Genomic DNA, 13,767 nt, shown 5'->3' on the forward strand with positions numbered 1-13,767 from the left:
TAACAACAAATATTGTCGGTAAGGTAATAGTATTTGATAAGTATAGTTCTGCGTTAGATGGTTTAAAGAACATGTTGAAATGATGAAAATAAAATCAAATTTTATTATAATAAAATATTGTCAATTTCAATTTCGATGATAAGATATACTGCTCTGATGGCATTAAAACGCTAGCGCTGGAATATAAAACTATGATGTGGAATTTAGCGAAATAGATTATTTAGATGTGTTGCTACATTGAATCTCTATCAATCTCTAACAATTCTATATAAAATGTCATGTAATATTCAACAGGTGTTTTGTGTGCAATGTATGAGTTGTCTTGTATAAGGGGTATTTATAGATCAAACTCCTATTTTGTTTGAGGGCGGTGACGATTCAGTAACATGTCCTCGTCGAGTACACGATAATAAAATAAATTTTGTTGACTCAATACAATTGTTTTCGTGGTTTTTTAAACTAACTTGAGGTGGGCTATGGAGGTTGTAGAATTATGTCGTAGTCAAATACAAACTAGGGTTTGGGGCAAGAAACCCCCTTATTTAAGTTTAATGACGGTTATATGATAAACCGAAACTGATTTTACCTCAAGTTTGTCAACATTTCTGGTTTGTTACAAACGCCACATTGTTTCAAGTTTTTGGAGCTGGTGTCTCGACTTCGTCCTAACGTCAATGATTCATGATCAGGTTTCCAGTCACGATATCGCTTAATGAGTTATCTGGTCATCTGGTTAGATGGCGGTACGAAAGTGCTAGGTAGGTCGGAAAGAGTCCATCTATTGATGGGCCCTACCACCACCGGTTTCTCCACTTACCGCCCTGATGCTAATCCATTTATAATGGTCTCATATGTCTAAAATCTCATCGTCATTTCATATCAGCTCTAAATAATCAACATGAATATTTCAAGTCCGTGTACTAGACTCTGGAGAAACAGAAAAACATTACAACAAGGGATATCTCGTTGTACATATAATGAACATATGTACAGATAGTACATCTCTAACTAGCTAGGACAATAAATGCAACGAAGTCATGTTTATATTGTCCTGGATATTAACACTAGGCACATTGTGCTACAATTAATATAGTCTGATATTGACAAATAAGAAGTTGTAAAGTCAACCGCCAAGTTTTAGTTCCTATTATCACTGACTACTATATCCTCAATGAGGGATCCACCTGCAAATTGTGCATTTGTTACAACATATTCTGACTTGGCAATAACAAGAGATAGCTAATCAGGCCCCGCAAGGGACAATTTCAATCAAGGAACAAACAACCAATTCAACAGATTTCCAAGCTTGTGCTGTGAACCTAATAGATTGAATGCATCTATTTGAATCCAACACCTTTAAATGTTCACCACAATCTGGGCAATCAATTAGTCACCCAATTTAGGTAATAAAGATGAGGAACATCAGGTAATGTTTATTAGTTTGGGATAGATTTACAATGCCAATGGCAGTTCAACACAGGTACAAGCAAATATTGTATATCCAATTTACAAAATAGCACTGTGATACATCAAGAATGTTGTGCATCTTTATGTTACTTAGTATAGGACCATACATAATTGCATTAGTGTTTATTTATGAATAAGTTTTATAAAGTCTCTAGTGCGCGTTTATTAAAATGCTCTGTATATGTCAAACCATATGCTAGTGCATTCGCTAAGAAAGGAATTAACGCTCAGTTTGCCAAGGTACATATAGGTATCAAAATTTAATATTGCCACAACACGAGCTGTGTCTCACCAAACTACACAACCACGAGACGGTTTCAAGCTATACCGAGTTGGAGCATTTATTGTGTTACCCGATAATCGATAAAGCTGTCTCAGAAGACCGCTAAGAACTATTTCGCAAGAAAGCTGACATTTTTCGAAGCATACACCAATAATATGCAATGACTGATTAGTGCAAATATTTAGTAATTTGATTAAATATATAAAGTCACTAATGCATGTATGGTGTCAGTGTCTTTAAAATAGTTTGGTTATTAGCAAGCGTGCATCCGAGTCATATTGGAAACAATGCTGTATTAACAACAGTTAATGATAATGACATGAAATGCACTTATACGTTTTCCTAGCCTCAATCCAACGAATTGTTGATTGTGAATATATCGCAGAGATAAATCTGGAAAATATATCCTCTAATAAGAGTAAATAAATGGGGTCACCAATGGGGCTCGAAGATGCGTCCTAATGTTCCCAACAATGGGATGGTTTAGGACCATTACCTGAAGGCCTTAACAAATCAAATATTATAACCATTAACAGACAAGTATGAAGCCTGCTTTTAAAGAAAGTAGATGCAATCTGTGAAATAAATTCGCTGTTACAAAAATCAGATCATCACATGATGACAAAGAACGGTTGTAATAAAACAAATAATTTAATTGATTCCTGGCAAATAAATATAAAAACAAAATATATAATGATTCAGCAGACTGAAGACATAGTAAGAAAAGTATTCCGAAATGAATAATTGTTCACCTTTATCAGTATATACATCTCACCGACTCTATAATGACTCCATGTCGGAACGGATCTCAACGGGATGTGTGTCGTAATATTAAACAATACCACTGAAAACGTACCTCCGTCTGTAAACAGGTTTCATTTACTCGGAAAGTGATAACTAGTTTGAAGCTTTGAGTCCAAATTAACCGGAGCTGCGGTATCGTCAAGAAGTAAAATTACTGTGTATACACGCTGCTTATACCCTTCAGTTAATAGTGAAAATAAAAAAGTTAAAACCACACGTCCGTGAATGCACATTCAAAAAAGTGTCCTTATACGAGATTTTAGGATCCCGCTATATGACCAAGTTCTTCTGGTAACATTTAGCTGTTCTCGAAAACCACTATTTTATGGATCATATCACTATAACTTTGCATTACAAAACCTTTATATCAATTTAATTATCCTTATAATTTACAACGACTTCTCGAAAATATCCTATTTAGGCCTTTGATGACGTGTGATTAAGATGTAAATATATATGTGTCATCTTTACAATCCTATTATGTTGCATTGTTTTTGTTTAGGTTTTTTTACATCGCATTTTAACTAATATGTGGGAGAAAGTTATTGATAACGTCATTCACACGGCGCAGTGACCCAGAATTAAATATGCACAAACCATTCATAATTGATTTTAGGAGTATGTGGAAACAGCGAATATAAAATAAAATAAATAAAATACCGTATGCATAAGCGAAGTCATTGTGGCTTTCCTCGATTCAAACGGCTTGTAAAAAAGAGTTTTGTTTTCTTTTCAATGGTTGAAACAAATACAAGCAAATGAATATGCAAGAAGCTTACGAACATTTTTCAAGGTGATCTTAAATGGGTTGTTTATATTTTTGTTGTACGATGACTGGGAAAGTAATTGTTGGTTGTTTTAGTTTGCGAAACATTCTTCCCTGATGTAGTGTTATGATCCCAAAACGCGATGTTAGATATTATCCCTAAACATTAAAAGTTGGAAGAAATGCCGTGTAAACGCATTATAAAGCATTTTACATGAATCTAAACTATTGGATAAAAAAGATATCCTGATTGATATCGAAAGCGCTCTTTGCTGTGGCCATTTTATTTTTCTCGATATAATTTATATAGCAGAAACATTCAACAAATGTCAAAAGTGTATCGGCTGATATTCTAAGTTGTAAAATTATTTGGGTAAATGATGATGAACACTGTTTAAGATAGGATCTCTATGAACCATGCAATTCTCACAGGATTGGTTCATTAAGTTCAATAATAAATAAGTAAGGCTACATTCAGGATCTGTACTGTCTGGATTGCCCGTCTATTTTTAGCATATTTCCCCCTCATCAGCAGCAATATGTATACCCACTTCATTGGCCCCTGCCTAAAACGTAAACTTTTACATTAAGAACAAGTAGGCCGCCAGTCTGTGTGGATGTACTGACCTGCAGATGCATTTTTGGGCAAAGTTTATTAATGACAGCTGTATATGTTGGCCATAACTATTCTCAACATGACAAATATATGTATGTATGTATGTATGTATGTATGTATGTATGTATGTATGCATGCATACATGCATGTGCACCCATGCATGCATGCATGCATGTGCACCCATGCATGCATGCATGTATGTATGTATGTATGTATGTATGTATGTATGTATGTATGCATATATGTATGTATGTATGTATGTAGGTATGTATGTATGTATGCTTGAATGGATGGATGGATGGATGTATGGATGGATGGGTGGATGTACGTACGTACGCACGTACGTACGCACGCACGCACGCACGTATGCATGCATGCATGCATGTATGTATGTATGTTTGTATGTATGTATGTATGTATGAATGTATGTATGTATGCATATATGTATGTATGCATGTATGTATGCATGAATGGATGGATGGATGTATGGATGGATGGGTGGATGTACGTACGTACGCACGTACGTACGCACGCACGCACGCACGCACGCACGTAAGTATGCATGCATGCATGCATGTATGTATGTATGTATGTATGTATGTATGTATGTATGTATGTATGTATGTATGTATATATGTATTTAACATTTTAATATATGTTAAGTAGATGATGGCTAAATACTTTTATTTATTTGATATTGCACATATTGATTTGATGGTACACATATTTGTTTGATAGTACACATATTTTTGTGTTAGTACACTTATTTATTTGATAGTACACATATTTATCTGACGATACACATATTTAGTTGATAATGCACATAGTTATTCGATAGTACACATATTTATTTGATAGTGCAGATACTTATTTGGTAGTACACATTTTGATTTGATAGTAGACAGACTTATTTGATAGTACACATATTTACTTGATAGTACACATTTATTTAATAGTACACTTATTTATTCATAATATACATATGTATTTGATAGTAGACCTATAATTATTAGTACACATATTTTGTTGATAGTACATATATTGATTTGATAGTACTCATATTTATTTGATAGTGTACATATATATTCAAAATGTACAAACATATAAGAATTTTCAAATTGAAATGGCAAACATAATTTTGCAGTCTCACTCGTTTTTCTGCTCGCGTTCTCGATATTAAGGAGGACTGAAAAAAATAGTTTCACTATGTTCATATATCTATGAAATTCATTTATAGTAAAAGTAATTTACGCTAAATAGAAAATTCACCTATTCCCCATTGCAATTATTACGACTGCATTTACCACATACGCAAATTATCTTATAATGGTACATAAATAAATATTTTGGTCAGTGCTGAGTGGAAACTGATATTTTTACTTTTGTACATGCTGACAACATCAAATATGTTTGTTTTTTTCATCACTCGGAAGATCACACGAAACTTGTTTTTAACTTTCCAGAAGCCACAGAGATACAATTTGATTGGTTTTCGAGGCATCCCTAAATCAGTGTGTCAGATGCGTGTAAAATTATAGGATAATGAAGTATCCACGACATCACAGAAAATCAAGGCTTTAATGTTATTAAAAAATTAAATTAGGATAATGGATTGATAATTGTGACATTTCGGTTAAATTGTAAATTGGTAATTTCAAAATGATGCTACATATAAATATATTAACATTTCCGTCTCTTGAAATATTTGCAACAGACGGAAATCTAAAAGTATTACCTGCCTCTTTCAAAGAAAGCCAATACAATTGCTTCTTTCAAGATCCTCGTCAGTTTTGAAGAATCTGGTACCTACGATATCTGTTATTTTCTTTTATTCCCATTCCGTTTTCCTGTATATCTCAGCTCATCATTGTCCCAACAATGATCAGCGTTAACGATTTCCTATATATCACGTAACATAAACTACATTAAAAGGGCTATGTTTATTTGTTTTATTGCTGAAATTATAAACAAAATATCATCCACTTTGAATCGTCTTAAAATATCACGTGAAAACAGTGTTTTCAGCTCCACGAAGCTAAACAGAAACTTCGTCAATAGTTTCCTTTACAAATGAAACACCCGGAAATCCGATGTTTTAAATGCAGTGGAAACTATACAAAAACTAGTAAGATCGAATAATGCAGCAAAAATCAATTAAATCTCCAATAGAATTTTCATAAACTAACTAAAGCCACAGGAAAATTTATGAATCTGTTATTAAGAAGCATCAAGAAGATTGTTATTTTCTTAGATCTTTTGTTGCGATTTCATACCTTTAAAAGTGACATTTCAAAGCACTTAGCATCCTAGTAGAATATTTTGCTTTTGAAATCCGCCTAATGCAAAACGTACACGAAAGCAAAATGGTAGATATGTTACTCATAAACTTGCTTGAAAGCAAGTTGTTAGTTGACATGTATGTTCTACCGATTAGACTCGGCATTATTCGTCGCATGTAAGAAATATATAATATATAGCTGTCGTATATTATCGCTTCACCCCACACCCTCTCTCCCTCACACGCACGCAATTTAGATGGAGGCTTTTATTGGCTTCAGTTGCATTTTGAAGTGCTAATAAAGAAAAGGATCCCTGATGCTAGTGCAACCACTCCCGATATGATAGCAAATGCAAATCCTGCGTGAAAGGTATCCTCTTTCTCAAATAGCCTGTGTGCATTAGTCCCAAATACGATAGTGCCATTAATCATGAAGGTTCCTGAAATACACGATGGATAATACATGATTATACGCACCTTAATAAATTGATCAATATAATGTTTAAAGAATGAATAGAAAATAATAAATATGTAATAGTTAATGTTAAGTATGGACTTAACATGTTAATTAAAAACAGATATATTCAATTGGCCCATTTATATAAGGTAAATGCTAGAATGTGGAATGTGAATTTATATAGAGTTTAACCTTGAAGCACTAAATTGTTGTCAAACAAAATCTCGATTATTTCTTCTTAAACGGCTGATCACCTATCTATTACATTGAAATAAAAACTGAAACGTTATTGATGCATATTTTGGCATATTATATCAGGGTTGTAATAAAGAGCAAAATATATGCTTTTATGAATTCAAAAATATGCTGAGGATGGGGACTAGACCGTGCAACAATACGTTATAATATGTAAATATATTACATATTCCCGTTTACTTTTTCGACCCTTTTCTTGTGAGCATAAATTTTTAGGAAGTAATCTATTTTTATTTATTTTTTCAGTTCCGTCTATTTTATTCATCTGGTCAAAACGTTGCGATATTCCCCCCGCCACGTAGATATTTCATGTTTTTAAGAAGGGCCCATACTATAAAGAATTAGTCTCTTGATTTACGGGGAATACTGCAGATCTCAATAGATCGTTAATATATGAAAGAGGAGGGTTTCATAGAAACGATGCAACTTAACTTTTCATAGACTGCATCAATCATTTCATCGTGAAAACTTGGTTATTAAAATATGATCAATGCATGACAATTTTTAAGTCATTCCATATGCCGTACATTATGAATTTAATTCAATTTGCAGGACGCTTTTCGCTGTTAGTCTCCAAAAAATCGCAAAATTACCTGCTAAAGTTGAAGATCTAACACCTGCCATGATGAATTTGACTTTGGATGTATTTTATTAATGTATTGTCTCTCTGGAACGGTTTCTTTTGAAGATTAGATACAAAAAATAGGCACACCTTGTTTGTACGGAAACGAATGAAAATGAGGAATAAGACTTATTCAACTGGTTTTACATGCCCAGAAATATCTAATGTGCTAAGACCTATGAAATTCGTTTCAGGCGATGAAAACTATACACCTTAATGTGTCTTTCCAGTTTTGGTTAATGCATTTTCACAGTACTTGGACTAACACGCAGTAATTGCTTAACTAGTTCGTATCAATGCTGAATAATGACTATCAGATGGATTGATATTGTCAGAGTATGGAAAACTTACATTTGTTTACTCAAAACCGGTTAAATCTCTGCGTGAGGGAAACATATTGTTTACGTAAAGGGCAATAACTCAGTGTTAGTTTCGAAACCATTCGAACGTGAAACAACTGGATTTCCTGAAGTTTCTATTTGAATGGGTCGAAAACTTTACTATATAGTGAGTTTTCATAACTTGTATGAAGTTTAGTTATCGCTTTCTCGTGTCATATCAAGATCATTGCAAAACAGTTTAATAAAAACCTTAATTTCGTTTAATTTGGGTAAATATTTATCACCCTCCGTGAGTTAACGTGATAGCATTTTACACATATAAATGTTATGTCAAATAAAGAAATTGAAATCGTTCTTTAATAAATTCAGTCATTTTAGGAACATATATATATATATATATATATATATATATATATATATATATATATATATATATATATATATATATACTGCTCAGTTGTTGTTATGTATAATGCTGCAAGTGTTTCTTCAGAAATGAGGGCATTTTAACAGTTTCTTTAGTTTTTCTATAACAACTACATGCACTATTTACATAAGTACGACGTGCAAAATATGAGCCTACACGATTAATATATGACATAACTTTAAATATATCATATTACGGGTAAGAAAATTTAGAAATGGAGAGAACATGGAACATGCTATGTACTTGCTTTCAAAGTTTTAAAGTTTGTATACGTAATGTCAGAAATGTTCACTTTCCATTGTTCTTCGATTGGAGTTTTGCGACAGTAGATGTAATGCAGAATGGCTCCCACACAACCATAGAAAGCTATTTTCATTTCATTCACTCAATCGACCTGACCACCATTCTTACATCCTACAATATATACCTGCACGAGTAGACAAATGGATCTATAAGCATAGCGTTAAATATATAGCGAAAAGTGTTCGTAACGACTGATAAAAATCTAATACATAAATTACACTTATTATAGACTGTAAATATGAGCAGTGTGTTATGATCAATTGCATATGTATGAATATTTTTACCGGCTCCCAATGCTAATAATCCTCCAATAACTATGACCATTGTATTGTCCTTCATGACGAACAACTTGAGAACACCGGTTATTACAGCTCCAGCCACAAGTAGGAGTCCAATCATCTCCACCACTCTGGTTGCTTGTATGTAGCTCAAATCTAGAAACGTTCATTATAAAGTCATTATAAATACGAAGAAGTTTGAGATGGCACAACTGACGCTACATTCCAATCTGATATATATATATATATATATATATATATATATATATATATATATATATATATATATATATATGTATGTATATATATCGATCATAGCGGAAAGTGCAACAGGTTAGTCAACTCAAATGTCTTGAAAGTTCTGTAAAATCGGTTTATAACGCGATAGCGGCATGCTTCTATATTTAATTTAAAGTGACCTACTTTTTTCACATCCTAAATACGAGCTCTCCGAGAATTCGATTATTCTTATCCCTTGCAGATTTTTAACACCAGCATTGTATTTAAAGTTGCCTTAACTTCCAAAATATTCCAAAACAAACTATATATGATCAAGGTGTTAGATGAAAATGATGTAATTGAAATTTCAATGCACATTTTATTCGGGGAAGGTTATGTGTGTGTGTGCGTGCGCGCGCACGTGCGCGTGTGTGTGTGTATATGTGTGTGTGTGTGTGTGTAGAGAGAGAGAGAGAGAGAGAGAGAGAGAGAGAGAGAGAGAGAGAGAGAAGGAGACAAAGAGATCGAAATGAGGTCCCGTATGTCATGTATTTGCTCCAGATCTTGATTACAGAAAGAAAGTCACATTTTACTCCCCACTTCAATTCCTTTGTGATGTGGTAAATTGACTTGCACGTACTGTGTTTGGCAAGGTTTCTATAAATCCAATGGGGGCAAGATATAATTATATTTGGTTGTGTTTAGGAGAAAAAAAATCAAGAGAAGAACGCAGATGTCTGAAATCCGTCTCAAACCAGCTATTTCGTGATATGAATATTTTATTTAAAATATGACGTTTTGAATTATTGATCATAATGTTTTATCAAATCTTGAACATCTTTTGCAAATAGATAGATAGATAAGAGAGGGATATAGATATATATAGTTAGATAGATAAGAGATAGATAGAGGGGGCTAGAGAGAGACAGACAGACATATAGAAGAGAGAGAGCGAGTTAGATAGATAGATAATATATATATATAGATAGATAGATAGATAGATAGATAGATAGATAGATATGTATATAGATATATAAATACATAGATAGATACATAGATAAATAGATATATATATATATATATAGAAAGTATTCTTTCATGAATTTGTTTGTCAATTCTCATAGGTCTAACCATTATTGGTTACAATACCGATACATGCCGTTGGCGAATTTTGTACACATATATTCATAGACATTTTAGATCAGGCATTTGAATAAGTAACCATGTATGTATTTATCATAATTCTCACCCCTTGTTATTACAATACTTCCACATTCAGTGTACGCATTTCGACCAGACGTTTTAGGTTCACTGCACGCGGTCCACAATCCAAAGTAGTATTTCCATGAACTTGATTCAGAGTAAACCCAGTATGGCATGGCAATTGCTATGATGCTGAATAACAGGGATGCGCCTGCGCATACCACTGCAACATAACCTATCATTCCCATGATGCACCTGTAAAATATGAAGATTCCAATTACAGTATTTATTAATTGGTTAAATTTTCTTGGAATAAACTGATCTACATTGCGTCATTTTTTAATTATCCATGTCATCCCTCTAGATCTACCCAGTTGGGAACCGTAAACTGTTCTCCCTTCATACTTTCGACATACGGGATACACCGAGCTGTATCCACGTTTCCGGTATTTTGCAAAAATCTAGTTTATATGACACTTGCACTTCACCCTGACGTAACATTCTTTAATCCCTTTAACAAACTTCTTCAAAATGAATATTGCAAAATTAGGTGATTTATTTTACAGCAAAAGTTTGCCAATTCGTATATAGACTAAACAAACGTTGGCGTCATTAATATATAATCTTTCTCACTAACAAAAGCCAATGTCCTAAGAAAAGAAAACCTAGTCTATCATTTTCTCAAATAAATGAATATCTGTTTTATTGCATGAGGAAATAAATCAAATGACAGGATGTATACCGCTACAAGGAAGGCCAGAATTAGTCAAAATTGAGGAGTCAAACATTGGGAGCAATACATATTTTGAAAACATTTACAATCTTTGATTCATTCGAAGAAGTAAAACGATTCTAACGATAATAAATAATTAGCATTTTGCATTCGTTATTAATGATATATATATATATATATATATATATATATATATATATATATATGTGTGTGTGTGTGTGTGTGTGTGTGTGTGTGTGTAGTCACGTGACTATTTTGACTAATCCTGGCCTTCCTTATAGCGGTATACATACATGCATATATATATATATATATATATATATATATATATATATATATATATATATATATATATATATATATATATATATATATGTGTGTGTGTGTGTGTGTGTGTGTGTGTCTGTGTGTCTGTGTGTGTGATTTAGATTTTTTAACGTAGGTTTAAAAGAAAAGTCAGTGATATCGCTACGGTGTCTGCAGTGTGACAGTTCATAGTGATGCCTAGCACTGGGACATCATGCCGCAGACATGTAGCATGATGTCCCACCCAGTCACATTGTCCTGACACCAGGCCTACCAGTCCTAAACCTAACCTCTTAATGCTGAACGCCAAGCGAGGCAGTTGTTAGTACCATTTTTGTAAGTCTTTGATATGGCTCAGCCAGGATCGAACCCGTGACCTCACGCATCCGAGGCGGACGCCCTAACCACTATGCTACCGGAGCGGTCTTATCCGTTTTGTGCTCGTCAATACACTTTAAAATATTGCAAACAGGTATTGAGAAGTGTGCATTTTTAACCTTAAATATATGACTTTTTTTACTTACAGGAATCAACATAAGGTATATAATGGAAACCAACGGTTTCATTTAGTGCATGCTATTATTCACATTCGCGTACCATAATCCCGAGTAGTTGTTTTCATAATACAAAATCTCAAGAATGCTTCAGATATCAGACTTGACAATACTTTCTAAGTCAAATAATTTAATTGTGTCAATACAAATAATTACCCTTAACGACATTGCCTGAGACAGGATATACCATCTAATGAATGTGTATATTTCATATGATATTTTTCAAGGATAATACTCTCTCCGGGAATATGTCAGAGCGTGTTCGATGGCAACCTGTTCGAAAAAAGCATACTCAGTGGGCCGTTTTTAGTTTTAGGATAATATGCTTTGTCTCAAGTCTGAATACTCTTTTCATATGGTAACGTGTCTTCTGATAATAAATTAATATATGTTGCTTAGTGGCAGATATTTTTGGGTTTATAACATCTGAAATTGTGTTCCTGTTTAGACCACATCTTTATAACATTGGATCACATACATATTTCTTCGGTTACCTCATGTACAATTTGCCGAAATAGCCAGAGACAAAGTAAATACCATTTTCGCTGGTAATATATACATTCAGTTTTAATTCCTTAATATTGTTTCAAAAATGTAAATGTATTTGACTTTACTAGTATCAGGATGTAGTGTTTTATATACTCGAGTAACCGACTGGAGTCTTGGTTGTTCTATCATTTACTGTTTTGTAGTTATTAATTTTATAATTTTTAGCGTGCAGTCATTGATGTCCGGAAGAACAGATATAATAGAAAACAATGTCTTGAATCGGTTGTAAATGAAGACAAATCACTGATTCATTCGCCAAGAGTTGTGTGATCTTATTGCTCCTGACATTATTCTGGCGACTTTCTTTTTATTTATTTTCCTGCCTCGAGTTATTTATATTCGTTTTTGTACAGTTATACCACAATCATGTTATGGACAAAACCCTCATCCTGCATTATAATACAGGTTTATCAGCTGATTTCCGATCCAGGACAACCCATATTACAGCATCAATAATGAATGATAAGCTCATATTTGATATGTACATCTCACGTGAATATAAACTTCATTTGTATCTTTCTGATGAATATGGCATGCATAATGTATATTAATATAGTTGTGTGTGTATGTGTGTGTGTGTGTGCGTGCGCGTGCGCACGTGCGTGTGTGTGTGTGTGTGTGTGTGTGTGTGTGTGTGTATATGTGTGTAGAGAGAGAAGGAGACAAAGAGATCGAAATGAGGTCCCATATGTCATGTATTTGTTCCAGATCTTGATTACAGAAAGAAAGTCACATTTTACTCCCCAAATGAGCATTGTTGTCACAGCAAAGGACAATCGTGCCTATTTAGAAAGCTATTATATATAACCTGCTTTTTGAATAATACAAAAAGTAGTTCATATCCAAATTAGTTTGCATTATCTTCTGTCAACTCACAAATATTTACAGATGATAATTATCAAATAGCAAATCTTTTAAATTATTGGAAACTATCAATAAATTCGGAATGGAAATGGCTTACCGTTTAGTTCGCTTAAAACTGTACTGGTCAAGTTTTTCTTCTCGATATGTCCTGTGATCCCACTCCGCACGACGAAGCTCTTATATATATATATATATATATATATATATATATATATATATATATATATATATATATATATATATTATAGATATAAGAAAAAAGGAAATGGCGCGAGAATCTATGGGCAACCAACAACACAAATAAATGCAATACACTGCTTTAAAATTGGAGCGTACGCAATACCCCACATTCGTTGAAATGCGTTTGAACATGTTTTTGAAATGTTTGTATTGGGTGCGGTATTGTTGGATACTTATTATGCATGCCACTTGCACGTAGCGA

At 33.3% G+C, this 13,767-nt stretch overlaps 1 protein-coding gene across 1 annotated transcript; it reads right to left on the reverse strand.

The window, feature by feature from the left end:
* Positions 1-4,655: 4,655 nt before the first annotated feature.
* On the reverse strand, positions 4,656-13,531 carry LOC149784073 (uncharacterized). Its single transcript, XM_089933199.1, has 4 exons — positions 13,423-13,531; positions 10,366-10,574; positions 8,904-9,053; positions 4,656-6,654 (listed from the first exon to the last, which is right to left on the reverse strand). The coding sequence occupies exons 2-4, from the start codon at positions 10,565-10,567 to the stop codon at positions 6,491-6,493; spliced, it is 516 nt and encodes a 171-aa protein (XP_089789325.1). The 5' UTR covers positions 10,568-10,574; positions 13,423-13,531; the 3' UTR covers positions 4,656-6,490.
* Between the last annotated feature and the right edge of the window lie 236 nt (positions 13,532-13,767).

The sequence above is a fragment of the Sinohyriopsis cumingii genome, chromosome 14 (genome assembly GCF_028554795.1).
Source record: "Sinohyriopsis cumingii isolate HCF-2022 chromosome 14, ASM2855479v2, whole genome shotgun sequence".
NCBI classification, from domain to species: Eukaryota; Metazoa; Mollusca; class Bivalvia; order Unionida; family Unionidae; genus Sinohyriopsis; species Sinohyriopsis cumingii.

Bases quoted from the DNA above. Each gene is read 5' to 3' on its own strand.
- LOC149784073 (XM_089933199.1), bottom strand. From the start codon at position 10,567: ATGGGAATGATAGGTTATGTTGCAGTGGTATGCGCAGGCGCATCCCTG. The intron at 9,054-10,365 runs GTGAGAATTATG...GAACGTTTCTAG, and splicing joins AAGTATTGTAATAACAAGGG to ATTTGAGCTACATACAAGCA. The intron at 6,655-8,903 runs GTAAAAATATTC...CGTGTATTTCAG, and splicing joins ATTATTAGCATTGGGAGCCG to GAACCTTCATGATTAATGGC.